This window comes from Solanum verrucosum, unplaced genomic scaffold (genome assembly GCF_900185275.1).
Source record: "Solanum verrucosum unplaced genomic scaffold, falcon-dt-bn FXZP01000048.1, whole genome shotgun sequence".
Classification (NCBI taxonomy): domain Eukaryota; kingdom Viridiplantae; phylum Streptophyta; class Magnoliopsida; order Solanales; family Solanaceae; genus Solanum; species Solanum verrucosum.
In genome coordinates this window covers 2,509,024-2,525,276 of record NW_026020157.1, presented here as the reverse complement: position 1 = coordinate 2,525,276, position 16,253 = coordinate 2,509,024, and the positions used below count along the sequence as shown (strand labels likewise).

At 36.6% G+C, this 16,253-nt stretch overlaps 2 protein-coding genes across 3 annotated transcripts in view; one reads left to right on the top strand and one right to left on the bottom strand.

The window, feature by feature from the left end:
* The window catches only part of LOC125828355 (1-acyl-sn-glycerol-3-phosphate acyltransferase 2), a 525,228-nt gene that overhangs the window by 326,939 nt on the left and 182,036 nt on the right, over window positions 1-16,253 (top strand). The gene's annotated exons all lie outside the window — the stretch shown is intronic.
* LOC125828357 (target of rapamycin complex subunit LST8-1) overlaps window positions 10,279-16,253 on the bottom strand; it is a 1,170,163-nt gene continuing 1,164,188 nt past the window's right edge. For both annotated transcript variants that reach the window (XM_049507671.1, XM_049507670.1), the window contains 6 exons: window positions 13,907-13,984; window positions 13,405-13,521; window positions 12,892-12,986; window positions 12,642-12,721; window positions 12,462-12,521; window positions 10,279-10,750 (listed from right to left, as the gene is read on the bottom strand). In XM_049507671.1, the coding sequence (XP_049363628.1) occupies window positions 10,626-10,750; window positions 12,462-12,521; window positions 12,642-12,721; window positions 12,892-12,986; window positions 13,405-13,521; window positions 13,907-13,984 (555 nt within the window). In that variant the 3' untranslated portion in view covers window positions 10,279-10,625. The remainder of the gene's footprint in view (window positions 10,751-12,461; window positions 12,522-12,641; window positions 12,722-12,891; window positions 12,987-13,404; window positions 13,522-13,906; window positions 13,985-16,253) is intronic.

The following is a 16,253-nucleotide window of genomic DNA, read 5'->3' as shown; positions in this document are numbered from 1 at the left end:
AGAAATCTTCTTGCCTCAAACATTTGAACAATTACTCCGGGACTTGAGTCTTCCCCTTTCATTGGGCTTCCAAATCAATGAAATCTATTTAAATAAATAATCACAATAACATTTCAAAACGAACAATGCTCATATTACTATATGTGACCCAAAAATCCACCTAATCTTAATCAATTTCCTATATTTCAAGTCTAGGATTAATTTTTAAATCCTTCAATTAAAATAAATCTAATGGTATTTATATAATATAATACACATAATTACTTAATTACATATACCAATTTATCAAAACTTAAATCATAATATAATAATAAGAAAATAAAAACTCAGTTGGTCACGAAAAATGTTTTGCAGACCTAACTATTTACGTATTCCTAATTCCTAATGCATACTGCCCAATTCTCTAATGGAAATCATTGCCAATTATTAACTTTTGATAGCAGCCAAGAATTGATCAAATAGTTAATAATATTAAAATTGTTGTATCAATCAAATCTTAACTTTAAGTCGGTAATGCACAATTCACAACAACACAATCATGATATGTGAATTGAGGAAGAGTAAAGAAATAAAGAGGACCAGAAAACTCACCTGCGGTGGCATCAAATGAACAACAGTGCAGGTACTCAAATTCTCATAGATGGAATTTTTTTATTGTTGATTGCATGGGGTACTCAATATATATCAAACAACTCGAATGTCAAATTAGTCAACTTTCAGCACAACTAGACTCCAAGCCATTATAAAGGTGTGCAAATGATGATATGGTGGATTCAAAGGCTGATCATGACAGATGCTTAGCGGTGTTGACCCAGAGTGGGAAATTAGCAGGTGGTGATGTGAAGGTGACCGATAAGGCAATGACTAGTAGAGAAGATGAGGACGCCATTGATGTAGAGGGATCCGACCAAGCACCGAATACTCCCAAAGAGGTTGAAGAAAGTCCAAGGAAAAGCACCACCGAGGAACTGCAAATACCTAAGGAAGGGCTTCTTCTTTTTCAAAGTTGGTAAAACCGATGCCCAAAATCAACCCACCATTTCCTCAAAGACTCAAAAAGCGGGATGATGATGCAAAGTTCAAGAAATTTATATCCATGTTCAAGACTCTATCAATAAATCTTCCTTTAGTGGAAGCGTTGTTGGAAATGCCCGGCTATGCAAAGTTCATGAAAGAATTGGTAACCAAGAAGAGGAGTATGGATTTTGAAACAGTTAAAGTGTCTCATAGTTATAGTGCCATCACGAAAAGCAATGTGGTTATCAAGAAAGTTGATCCGGGTGCGTTTACTATTCCATGCACTATTGGAATGCTCTAATTTGCTAAAACATTATGTGATTTGGGGGCTAGTATTAACTTGATGCCATAAGCCATTTACAAACAACTTGGATTGGGTGTACCTAAGTCTACAACAATGTGACTCCTCATGGCTGATCGATCGATTAAGCATCCCATTGGCATACTTCATGATATTTTGGTGAAAGTTGATAGGTTCATATTTTCAGTTGATTTTGTTATTTAGGATTGTGAGATTGATGTTAAAGTACCTATTATTTTAGGTAGACCATTGTTGGCAATCGGAAGAGCTCTTGTGGATGTTGAAAGTGGTGAGTTAAAGTTTTGGGTAAATGATGAGGAGGTTACTTTTAATGTGTGCAAATCAATGAAGCAACCTAGTGACATTCATGCCGTCTCAACAATTGATATGATTGATGAAGCAGTAGCTAGTTCGAGTGAAATGATGTGTATGGGTGAACCCCTTCCTGATGTCCTTTCAAATTATAATGAGGAATAAGTTCAAGGGTATGATGAAGTTGTGGCTGCTCTATCGGGATTAGGTGCCCATTCTAAAAATCCATTTAAGCTCGATATTGATATGAAAAATTGAGAAAGTCCCCCCCCCCACTAAACCATCTACGGAAGAACCTCCAAAGCTTGAGTTGAAAGTGTTCCCATCTCATCTTCAGTATGTATTTTTGAGAGAAAACAACACCTTGCCAGTCATCATTGCAACAAACTTGCTTGAGTGGCAAGTGAAATTGCTTGTTGAGGTGTTAAAGCGATACATTAAGGTCATAGGATGGACAATTGTTGATTTTGTTGGTATTCCCCCCGAGATTTGCACTCATAAATCCAATTGGATAGTGAATGCAAACCAAGTGTTGAGCATCAAAGAAGACTAAATCTACCTATGCAAGAAGTGGTGAAGAAAGAAATCATCAAGTGGCTAGATGCAGGCGTGGTATACCCTATTGCGGATAGCAAATGGGTAAGTCTCGTACAATGTGTACCAAAAAAGGAGGCATCACAGTGGTTCCAAATGAGAAAGGGGAACTTGTACCTATGAGGTTGGTCACCGGTTGGCGAGTATGCATAAACTGTCGGAAATTAAATGCATGGAACGAGAAAGATCATTTTACAATGCCATTTATGGATCAAATGCTTGATAGACTTGCGTGGCGTGAATGGTATTGCTTTTTGGATGGTTATTCCGGATACAACCAGATTTCCATTGCACTGAAAGATCAAGAGAAAACTACTTTTACATGTCCCTATGGGACTTTGGCTTTCAAGAGGATGCCTTTTGGGTTGTGCAATGCTCCGACAACATTCCAACGATGTATGTTTTCTATCTTTGCAGATATGGTGGAAGACTCAATGGAGGTATTCATGGATGACTTTTCAGTCGTTGGTGATTCATTTGAAGCATGTATTGAACACCTTGGGAAGGTACTACAAAGGTACATAGAAACCAACCTAGTTCTAAATTGGAAGAAGTGTCATTTCATAGTAAAAGAGGGAATTGTTTTGGGGCATAAAATTTCAGGAGAAGGAATGCAAGTGTATCAAGCGAAGGTTGAGGTCATTGGCAAGCTCCCCCCTACTATTTCGGTAAAGGTGTCCGGAGTTTTCTAAGCCATGTGGGTTTCTACCAGCGGTTTATCAAAGATTTTTCCAAAGTAGCTCACCCTTTTTGTAAATTGTTAGAGAAGGAATCTACCTTCCATTTTGATAACGCTTGCCTCAAAGCGTTTTTGTTCTTGAAAGAAAAATTAGTGTCGGTCCCGATCATTATTGCCCCCAATTGGAGTATCCCGTTTGAATTCATATGTGATGATAGTGGTGTTGCTTTGGGGGCTGTTCTTGGTCAAAGAAATAGGGAAGTTAATCGATCCGGTTTATTATGCAAGTAAGACACTGAATGTGTCTCAAAAGAATTATACATTCACGAAGCAAGAACTGTTAGCTGTGGTGTATGCATTTGAAAAATTCAAAGCATATTTGTTGGGAACTACAGTGGTGGTGCACATGGATCATGCTGCCATTATATATTTGATGGCTAAGAAAGATGCAAACCAAGACTGATTCGGTGGGTGTTGTTGTCACAATTGTTTGATTTTGAGGTAAAGGATCAAAAGACATGTGAGAACCAAGTGGCAGATCATTTGTCTCGGTTAGAAACCAACCTTGTTGATTCCAATGAGAGAGACAGTGTAGTTGAATTCCTAATGAAACAGTGATGAGGGTAATCCAAGGCAACCCACCTTCGTATGTTGACTTTGCCAACTATATAGTGTGTGGGATAATACTCGAAGGCCTGAACTTCTACCAACAAAAGAGACTCTTGTTTGATGTAAAGAGGTACTTCTGGGATGAATCATATCTATTTAGAGAATGCACAGATCATATAATTCGAAGATGCGTATCGTAAGAGGAAGTCAATGTAATTCTCAATGCTTGCCACACTTCACCTGCGGGCGGTCATCATAGCGAGGTGTGAAAAGCCGCCAAAATGCTTCAAAGTGGCTACTATTGGCCATCACTATACAAAGATGTTCATGGTTTCATTAAACAATGCATAGAATGCCAAATGCATGGAGAAGTATCAAGGAAGCATGAGTTGCCTCTTAACCCCATCCTTGAGGTCGAACTATTTGATGTGTAGGGAATCTACTTCATGGGACTGTTTGTGAGCTCTTTCGCAAACAAGTATATATTGGTAGTGGTTGATTACGACTCAATGTGGTTAGAGGTTGTATCTTTGCCCAATAATAAAGGAAAGAGTGTGGTGCAGTTCTTGAAGCGATACATTTTCACAAGGTTTGCGACCCCACATGCTATTAACAGTGATAGAGGGTCTCATTTTTGGAACTGGTTGTTTACCGCACTGTTGGGCAAATACATAGTCAAGCATAAAGTTGCAACACCCTATCATCCGCAGACAAGTGGCCAAGTTGAAGTGTCAAATTGAGAAATAAAGGGTATTCTAGCAAAATACAAATCGGACTGACTGGTCTCGGAAGTTGGATGATGCCCTTTGGGCATACCGCACCGCTTTTAAGATGTCGATTGGCATGTATCCATATCAACTAGTATTTGGAAAGTCGTGTCACTAACCAATCGAGCTTGAACACAAAGCACTATGGGCATTGAAGGTGTTAAATTTGAATTGGGGGATGCTTCGAAAGGGAGAGTCAATCAACTCCATGAATCGGAGAATTCTAGTTGAGGGCGTATGAAAGTTCAGCCCTTTATAAGGAGAAAATGTAGAAGTGGCACGACGCTAAATTCCTTCTGCAAGAGTTCCGAGTAGGTGATTTTGTTTTTCTATTTAATTCTCATTTCAGACTCTTCCCGGGTAAACTCATATCAAAGTGATCTGTCCCATTCAAAGTAACTCGAGTGTTCACAAATGGGGCAATTGAAGTTGAAGGTGAAGAAGGACCAACATTCAAAGTAAATAGGCAGCGTGTGAAGCTCTATTTTGGAGAATGTCAGGAAATATCAGTAATCAAAGTGGTATATTTGGAAGATACGTGAGAGCATTTCCACGTCATGCCACGACGTTAAATGAGGCACTTCTTGGGAGGCAACCCAAGTGTTAGTTGTTTTGGAATGACGTTTGTTGAATGTGAAGGGACTGGCGAGTGGGCGATGATAGGATCCTTTCAGTGGATTGCCGAATGGTTTGGAGATCCCGCTTTAGGAATTTTGGTAAGCTACCAGAATATTCGGTGGTTCACTGAATGGTTCAGCGAGCTCGATTTAGCCCACCTTTTGGTTCGGACTAGAGGGTCAACATTCTAGAAATTTTGGCGAGCTTGTTTCCTTTCGGTGGTTCGCCAAATAGTTCGGTAGACTTAGGGTGGATTGTGAAAATCAAAAAGAGTGAAAGAGAAGGAGAAAAAGGTACTAGTAGGACATGCTTCATGAAGGTAGAAGTCACTAAGAAAAAATTGATCATAGATTTACCCTCAACCCCGTTACAAGCCTTGAAAGACCTTTGTGATCTTGATTGAGCTTATTGTCATGTTGATTGGAAAATACGGGGAAGCCTATGGAGAAAATCATGCATGTGTTTATCTTTGAGAGTGTGAGAGTTTCTTTTGATTCATATATTTTGTAATTTTGATGAGATTTGTGTGAGCATGGAATCATTCTTGATGTGAAGGCATTCAAATGTTCTTGTTAGCTTGAATTTGCATTTGAGGAAGCATTGTGAGCTTGAATTCTATTTGATAATGGCTAGTCACAGTTTGAAACTTGTAGTGCACAATTGAACATTGCATGGGTAGATTGAACCTCATGTGCATTCATGTTGAGTCTTGAGTAGCACTATTTGTAGACATCTCTGTTGCACTGATTGATCTTGTGTTTTACTTGAGGACAAACAAAAGTTTAAGTTGAGGGTGTTGATGAGTCGGGGATTTAGACTCATTTAGGGCTTAATATTCATAATTTTAGTGTCTTCAATGCCTACTTTATGCTCTAAACTGATGTTAAAATGCTAATTTAAAGCAATGAAGGCAAAAGAGCAAGGCAAGGACATTACCCGGCAAAAAAAGGAGCGAAAAGGTGAAAAAGTTGAAGAAAATCAAGGATGATGATCGCCAAGACCACTCAGCGAACCGCCGAGTGGCTCTTCAGTTCGCCAAAAGTTACAGCAGGCCAGCCTAGGACAAAGCCAACTCGACGATGGGAAGGACAACTTGGTGATTCACCGATTGAATCTGCGATGGGGACTTAGCTTGCACAAAGTTATAGAATGATTGGTGAAAAGGCAAACCAAAAGGCGAGATGAAGGAATATTTGGCGCATCACCGAACCGGTCGGCGAGCCCAACCTGGATCGCATAAAGTTACAGCAAGGGGGTGATGAAAAGTCACGCCAAGAAGGCGATGGAAGGAACACTCGGTGCATCGCCGACCTGGTCGGCAATGCTCGAGTTATTCCACCGATCGGTCCTAAAGCTGAAAATCTAGAAGAGTATAAATGCGATTTTTAAAAGATGAAAAAGGAGTTTTTTCAGAGGTTCTCGAGCTCCAACAAGTTTCTACACATTCTAACTCTGGTTTTTTTTATCTAAACACTGTTTTTAGTATTTATTTTTTTAGTAGGATTTTAAGTTGGGTTTTGATATTGAACTAATTCCAAGCATTGTGAAGACTTGCAAATTGTTACCGAGCTGATGGAGAACATAGTTGGAAATACTTTCTTGCTTTTTATGATGTGTGGCTAAAATCCCCATTCTTTGGGGGTATGATTATGTGATTAAATGTTCTAATTAGCTTATGGGTGTTAGTATTTACTGATTTAAATGTTGATTTGAAGTGGATTTGATTGATAGTTGTGTTTTAATTCATGAATTGTAGTTGCAAATACAGTTCTAGTTTAGCATTCTTGGCTTGCTTGAGAAAGAAGTTTTAAAATTAAAACTATCAATTGATTATTGTAGTGATTGAGTTATTCTTGATATAGCTTGACAAAGTGAATCTGAATTCGATCCTACCAATTTGGCTCTAGAGAGTAGATTAATTGAGGTTTTGGGTTGTTCATAGTGTTATGCTTGTCGAGGTTCGAGAGAACTCGATTGATTCGTGGTAGTTGATCGAGAGATGACTATTACATCTAAAGCCTAGCCTACCCACTAAGATTCAACGTCTTTTAATAAATAATAATCACCTATATAGCAAAATTGGTGTTTATTCGGTCACATCCCCAAGGATCCCTCTCAACTTGATTATCCCCTGTTTGCGTAGTTGTTAATTGCTCACTCTAATCCCCCCATTTGACACTAGTTGCCAACCCCTGCACTTTACTTTAATTGTTTCAATAATGTTTACTTCTACAAATGACTAGAACACGCTTCTTACTTCGTAATTGAACTCTTCGTTGGGTTTATACTTGATTGTGACCGCCTACACTTAGAATTGGATGAAGTGTAGTTGAGCGTTATCAGTTGGTGGGTGGGTGTTTAGAAATTCTTTTTTAAATTATTTTTTTAGTTAGTTAAATAGATTAAAATAGTTGTTTTTAGTATTTCATTTTTTAATTAAGTTTTTTGGATTTAGATGCCACATGTCATCATTTAATTCATGAATTTGTCATGTCACTGTCATGTAACAATAAGTGGAGTACACACATCTCTTTTTTTTTTATTGTCAAAAAAATGTCAACTAGGTATCAATTTTAAGGGGCATAGGTGTTCAACAGGGATGAGCCTTAGTTCAAGTGTTTAAACGAATTATGCAGACAATTTTAAGGAGCTGCGGATGACTTAAGCCATTATACTATATGTATTTTATACATAAAACCTACCACACAGTAATGTATCAATTTCAAACCAAACAACTTATGACAATAATTACTTGTTTAATGTATCCCGTAAAAATACAATACCTATCAATTTAAATGAGATACATAAATAGTAATGTATCATGACAAATCTATCCATCTCAAAAAATCAATTCCAGAATATCTTAGCAAAATTGAGATATTCATGATGTATCTTCGCCTTCACCTCCGTACTTCTTATATCAGTTATATAATTTGTTACTTCCAATTCTCATATATAACACGAATCATCAATTTTTTATTTAACTACAACAAGAGATTGTGCATCCATTTATGAACCTTTGACACATACGATGGCACTAGATGGCACATCAAAACAATGTATCACTTAGATCTTTTTGTTTGTTGTATCAATGCATAGCAGATACATTGCAAATTCATGCTCGTGCTTCTTTACCTCCATGTACAGTTTTACTACCATGTCATTCCTAATAATCATTAGAGATAAATTACCTTCTATGATGTATCAAATTTTCATATTTCCCTCAATTTATTGATCTCCATTTCAACTGCATTGGATGGTTTGAGATTCACAAAAGCAATATTTTGGCCAACAACTTTTTCATCACTTATGTATCGTTCATATCTCACTTCACTTTCCCAGATTTCCGAATGTCTCAACAAGATCGACATAATATTCACGTTGTATCAGTTCAATTTTTTTTGAATATTTTGAAACAAAATTGAATGAATTTTGGAAGAATAGGGAGAAGAAATAAATGGTCAAATGAGCCCCCAACCTATTACTGGATTTTCAACTACACACGTATACTTTACTCGGGTCCTATTACCCCCCTGAATTATTTAAAATCAAAATTATTACCTCCCTAAAAAGTCACAACCACATTTATGTTGATAAGTGAAATCCACGCGTTTGGACACGTGTAATTTTTTATTTTTTTATTGATTATTTTATTATGTTTTTCTTTTTTCTTTTTTCTTTTTTCTTTTTCCTTTTATTTCTTTCTCTTCCTTTTCTTGTTCTTCCTCTTCCATCCTTCAATTCCATCTTACCATAGAGTCACAAGTGGAAAGCTTGAGAAGCGAAAAAATTTATGATGATAATTAGAGGAATGACAATCCTACGCGTCATTTTTGCAAGAGCAGTGATTCAATAAGAGGAATGACCTAAAAAATAAATTATCGGTCAAAATCTTTTTCGATGAGGATATTTTGAGATTTTTTTAAGAGATTCCCAGCATTATTAAGTTGTTTGAATGAATTTTGTTAACTGAAAAAATTTGTTACAATAGCTTCAAAATGATATTTCAATGTTGTTTTAATGGTTAATAGTTGATTTTAAAAATGGGGGTAAAGTTATTTACTTAATAATTTTTTATTGTGTGGAGAGTAGGAAAGATATTTTTATCTAGGAATTATGGTGTTAATAGATATTGTAATGGTGGTGTTTTCAGATCGTTATGGTGGAATTTGATGACTACCATCGATGCTCTACTAAGTTGTTAAGAAGAAGAAAAGAGATGGGATAAAAACAAATAAAGAAAAAAAAATTTAAAATGAAAAGAATATTAAAAATAAATTTTTAATATTTATTTTTGATCTTCAAAGAGAGTGAAATACACTCAGTTTGCCACATAAGCATTTAGAGAGGTAATAATTTCAATTTTAAATAGTTTAGGGGGGTATTAGGACTCCCGTGAAGTAAAAGTGTGTAGTTGAAAATCCGATAATAGGATGGGGGCTCATTTGACCATTTTCTCTAAATTTTTAATTGTTTCAACTTGTTACGCATTGCCAGAGATTGATTCCCATTGCCAACAACGTGATCCGTGATTTATGGTTTTGTTATTTAATTTTATGTTTCTCTTCCTTTTCAAGCGTAACAAAAAATCAATTTATGCATCGGACCCGGCTTATTTGCTATGTATCCGGATGACACTAATTTGGAGGAATTTTTGTAAATTGAAAAAGAATAGGCATATAATCTGCTCCTTGCACTATGGAATTCCTAAAAATTTTACTTTGAAAAACTCAAACTAACTCGATCCATGTACACCCCTACCATCAATATAGTGTGAATGAGATGCGGGTGTTAGAGTAACAGTTATCTGCAGCAAATAAACTTGGGTTGGCTTATGAATGTGCAATTCACACCGTATTTTGTGTCTTTTTGGAAGCCTTTTTAATTAAGGGAAATGTTTGAAATAAGGTTTGAAAATATTGGGGTCTTGTTGCTAAAAATTCACCATGATTTTGTATTTGGTGGACCTTAACAGCCGAAAGGTGTAGTAGAATGACCGACATCCCTTAAAACCTTTTTTATGACAAGGGAAACTCGCAACCACTATCCTTTGGGTGCACACAGGTAAAAAAAACCCCTCATGTTTTGATCATAAAAATGGAGACCGACCAAGACCGGGAGGCTTACCCCCTCAGTGGGTCTGCTAGGTGCCAATTTGAATTAGCTAATCAAACTTCAGCTATTAGAAGGTTAAACCAAATAAAGAACAAATTTAAAACCTCGAAATCAAGTAACATGAATTATTTATGCTAAAAGCTCATACCAAAAAACTCAGTGTTGCATCACGATTTTGTTCAATGCTAGAAACTTTTTAACCAAATAGATCAGGATATGCATAAGCATACAGTTTCAACGGATGCCATGAAACCATGGAAGTAAACTAATGGTAGAATGTCACTTCTGTACACATGCACAGAAAACAGGATAAACTGAACATCATGTACAACACCACATTAATCATCCAAATTACATTTAAAATATTTTTGATAACCAGGAAATCCTTGAGGGCCAGCCGACACAATTTCAGCGGATAATCAGTCTGTTCATCTACCATTTTCCACTTAAATACCAAGCTTTTGTATGCGGCAAGGCTCAAATGCATGCACTGCATCAGCCCAACACATCATGCACTGCAGGATCTTACCACTAAACTAGTCCCCTCGGGGGCCATCTATATGTTCATTGAACAATTTGTCTGAAAGTAAGATGAACAATGCATGATCCAAGTTCAGCTAGAAGGTTCAGGCCCGTCATGTAGAGCACAACATACTGTTGCTTTATGATGCCCTTGGTATACTTTGATATCTTTGCCTGTAGATGTGGACCATAATCTTGCTGTTGTATCAGAAGATGCTGCAAGGGGAGTGTTTTGTTCATATTAGAGAAAAATTGAAAAGCCAAATACTTCAGAGACCAACTACTAAAGCTTGAAGCTCAAATGGACAGAAAAACCTAAGACTTCATTTGTTTGCACTTGATGAAGGTCATAATCTTTAATCATTCAAATCTTATTTAGTAAGTTTGTTGAACTTTAGGTCTGAATCTGAATTCAAATCTCAAGCAATAAAGGGTCATTTGATAGCTGGTTAGAGTTATGCATGTCTTAATAATGTATGTATTAGTTATGAATGAATCTATGTACTATTTTATGCATGTATTAGTTATTCATGTATTAGTTATACATATAATAGTTATTCCACCTTCTATCCTGCATAAGATAATACATAGATTCCCTCGTGAATTATACATCTATTAGTTACGTGGGTTTCTAAATTGTCAACCAAACGTCTTATTAATTTTATACATGAATAAGTTATTTCCTATCTACCTACCAACGTCGTACACATTATACAAAAAATTAATACATGAATAACTTGTTTCTTAGCCAACTACCAAACGACCCCTAATTGCATTTGATTACCACAACCACTTAATGAGTCTAAATAGATCTAAATGATTATCATCTATAACAAAGTTTTAATAATTGAGATGTCCATTGAAGGATTTCTATGAAAAAACAATTCACCAATTTCATCCATTCATAGCTACCTTCATAGCCTACCATTATAAACTACTGTTGCCGCCTACCATTACCAACTACTGCCACTCAGCGCCCCAACCACCATCGTTGTCAATCACTAAAATCAACTGCCACCATCAACTATTATTATCAGCCCCCATCACCATTAGCTACTAACCACAACACCATCATTAGCTAACCTTATCCCCAATCGGCACCCACAACCACCATCGTGAGCCATCATCACAACCAAGTTAACCGCCATATAATGTTCTAAGAATATTTTATTGAATTTTATATTTATTAATGTTTTAATATAGATAAGTTTTATATATTCAGTTGTGGGAAAAACAAAGTCTTAATTAGTATTTAGAACATCTGAATATTGAGATGTGTATTCAGATTCAAACATCTAAAACTTAATGTAGATCTTAATATCCAAATGAGTATTCGAATTCACATGTCTTAATCATTAAAAAAAACAAATGAGATCTAAAGCACTTAAGAAGGCTTTTGACTTAGAAATTCTTTTGGCAACATTGAAATGCACAGAAACATCGGTGTCTAATCTGAAAAGGTCTTTGGGCATAAAAAACAGATCTAAAAGGTTCTTAATCATCAGATTCTCCAACTGCAGCTGTCAGATATAAAATCCAACCCAAATCTATTCCCAAATAAATACTATATTGGAGTCACTCTGCCATCCTATACCACGTTTATTGTTTTCAGTCTTCAAACTTTGAATCAGCCCCTAGTCCACCATGCAATTCACCCGGCAACAGAAGGAACAAAAAGTTCCCTGACCAGCTCCATATCATTTCACTCCCTCTAATGAAAACCTCAGTTATGTTCCTTCATTTGGGGAATGTTAATGAACAGTAAAGCTCTCTTCAACACCTATTTTCTACTCACGGGTTAAAACCAAAACTACAATTCAAATGACATAATAAGTACTCTCAATGCACCAAAATGGCTTGCTCATGAACTATAGCTAGGAGGAAATAAAGAAATATTCTAACAGTACACAACAATTTCAGTATGTACCTGTGATGAGAAAAGCACCATCTACAGAGAATACACAGTCCCAAACCCAGCGTTCGTGTCCTAGAAAATACACCAAAATTTAATGAATATTACATGTGATGAAGAATTAGAAAGAAGCTATCAGCAAAAGGGGGAAAGATGAGTAAAACGATAACTGGAAATTATTTTGGAATTTGATACCTATCAGAGTTTTCTCCAAGGTAAAGCCATCCACATTCCAAATCTTGACAGTATGATCAGAAGATGCAGTCGCCAGATACCTATAAATTACAGTTTTTAAAAAAAAAAACTAAGAAATGTTAAAGCATATTAAAATAGAAAGTGTCTCAAGCACATTAGGTAGCAAAATAGTATTCACAGGAACAAGTAAATAACAGATAAGAGACTAGAAACTTGAAGCAAAACACAAGGAATCATGAAAAACACTTACCTGTTAGGTTCGCATAATTCAGGGGAAAGAAGACATTTGAGGATATAACCATCATGAGCCTGTAACTTATGCAGAGGCTCAAAGTTGGTCATTGTCTGCATTTTATGTGAAGTCAGTTTTAGTAATATTCAGTCACAGCTGTAGAAAAATGCTTGCAGAAACAATCCATATTCATGAGGACGTTGGCACATGAGAAAGAACGAAGTTTGGTTTGAGTCCAATCAGACTGAACGATCCAGTTCAAAGGAGGAAAGATAGTTACAGACTTACAGGAAAAATTGATAAGACAGCTCAGTGAAAAGTTTTACATTTACTATATTTAACAGAACAGAAACTAGAAAAAAACTAAAATAAGCTAGTGTCGATTTCGTGTTGTTTTTTATTCCTCTCATCCCACCTCCCACAATTAGTGAAGGAATTTGGGTCTCAGGGAAAAGATCAGGTGCAGTTTTTTCTCCGATAAGTAATATCACATGCTACAGTTTTGAATTGTAGAATTGGACCACTGGTTACCTCGGTGCCACGTAGTAAACGCCAAACATAACATGTTCCACGATTGTTTGCAGCAACAATTAAGCTTCCATCCCACATTACAGTCAAAGAACGAACAGCTGTATCCACCTCCGGTACCTAAGTTTTCAAATATACTGATAAATACCAATTTGTGTACGGCACATTAAACATCCACACACCACGAGGTGGTGACCACTAAATACCCTTTATTGTGATCTATATATTACACTATAAAAAGGAAAAGCATTACCTTTTGAAGAAATTGATTATCAACACCAACAGATATGAGGCATGATCAGTTTATGTTTAACTAGCTCACCATTTAATTGAAATAATTGAATCATTAAAAAGAATTCATATCTTTTAAATGCTAATGGTGTAGCTCTCAGAATTACCCTGAAATTCACTCATGAATGACTCCTCCAACCATCATTTCAGTTCCTAGTGACCATAATCCAAAAGACCACAAGATATACGAACTAATGAAAACTAAACTACATACCAACTCACAGCTACATGAATTTGCTCTCAAATCCCATACACGGATATTGCCATTTTGGTCTCCAGATATCAACTCAGTCTGCAAAACATATAGAAGAATGAGATTCATGAAACACAACAAAAAGAAAAGCTCAAGCCCATCAATTGACAGGAGAGGATGGATCAATCAAAAGCGTGTTCTGGTGAGGCATACACACAAATTGGAAATGTTGAAGTCAAGAAAGAAAATATTATTTTTTTTACTTTTGTACCAAGATTTTGAAGAATTAGGTCTGCTAAAATAAAGAATGCCAAAAAAAAATAATCAAAAAATTACACCCTAGTCATGGACATGGGCGATCTTGAACTTTTGACCCCGTTTGCCCCATGGGAAAATCTTCAAGATCAAAAGTCAAAACTTGTTAGAACTTGAAGTTTTGCCTATGGAGCGAGAGTTGAGAGGGGTCAAAACTGTTCAAGACCAGCCATTTACAAGGCCATTCTTGTAAATCACCCCATAAATATTTGAGAGTCATAAGTATGTGTGAGAAATATAGCAAAAAAATATTATTGAATTGTGTACCTACATTATTACTCAACTATTTATAAACACTATATTACAATCTTTTTTTTCAAGTACGATTCTATATATTATTTATGTTCTTATTCCTATTCTTATACTCTCCTCAAGCGGGTGCATACAAGCCATACGTACTGAGCTTGTTAAGGATGTAATTGATACGAGAACCGATGAGGGACTTGGTGAAGAAAGCTACCAATTGATCACTCGACTTCACGAATTTTGTAACAATATCTCCTAAAAGTATCTTTCACTACCAAAGTAAGAGTCAATCTCAATGTACTTAGTCCTCTTATGAAATACTAAATTTGATGCGATATGAAGTGCCGCTTAATTATCACACACAAGTTCCATCAGATCAATTTCTTCAAATTTTAGTTCTCTCAGCAATTGTTTGATCCAAACTAACTCACAAGTTGCTACTACCATTGCTCGATATTCTGCTTCTGCACTAGATCGAGCAACCACACTGTCTCTTACTATTGCAGGACACCAAATTACCTCCGACTATAACACAAAGTATCTGAATGTAGAACGTCTATCAAAGGGTGATCCTGCCCGATCAACATCAATATATCCAATGTTATGCTCATGGCCTTGATCCTCGAAAAGAAGTCCTTACCTAGAGCTGACTTTATATACCGTAGAATATGAACAACTGCATCCCAACGACTATCACAAAGGGAAGTCATAAATTGACTTACAACACTCACAAGAAAAGAGATGTTAGTTCTAGTTACCATGAGATAATTCAACTTTCCAACCAATCACCTATACATTCTGAGATTAATGAGTTGCTCCCTGTCCTGGCAGGAGTTGCATTCGAATCCATGGGAGTGTCAATGAGTCTACATCCCATCATTCATGTTTCCTCATGAATGTCAAAGGCATACTTGCGTTGAAAAATAACAATACCTAATCTAGACTAAGCAGTCATAGTGCCTAGAAAATACTTCAGTTTGCCAAGGTCTTGGTCTAGAAATGCTGAAAGAGATGTTGTTTCATTTTCAGATTAGTGATACCAACTTGATCGTTGTCAGTGATTAACGATATCGTCGACATAAAACACCAAATAAATATATAAATTTGGTGCAAAATGTTGATAAAACACAGAATAATCAGCTCCAACACAAGTCATACAAAACTCCTAAATTATTGTGTTGAACTTCAAATCAGGCTCGAGGAGACTGTTTTACACGATAGAGTGTGACTTTCGCAGTCAACATATAAGGTTAAAGAACGAGAGGACACTCAACTACCTAATAACCTTCCACCCTACTCTACGAGCTTCGTAACTTCCTATCTAAGTTTATGTCCTCATTAAGTTGGAAAATGTGTCATGTCCTAACTAATCACCTCTGCCCAATGTTTCTCCAGCCTATCTCTGTCGGAACTCACCATAGACAACCTCTCACACCTACTCATTAAGGCATCTACATCTCTCATCTTCACATTCCTGAACCATCTCAGTCCAGTGTTATGAATGGCGAGCGCCATTCGCCAAAGGCGATAGCGAGGCAAGGCGAGCCATTCTCGCCATTCTTCACTGAGGCGTGGCGATCCCAAAAAGGCGACCATATGGCGAAGTAAATGGCGGCGCCATTTTGTTTTTAAATGTTTAAAAAGCTTTGACTTAATAATATTAGTCAAAATTAGGGTTTTTTTTTTCCATTTTCAAACTTTCATCAATCAGTCGCATTTTTTTTCTCCTTGCGATCTCTTCTCCTCGCGTCTCTTCTCCACGAGTTGCTGCTCCTCTTCGGCTCTTCCCCTCGCTGCCTCGCGTCTC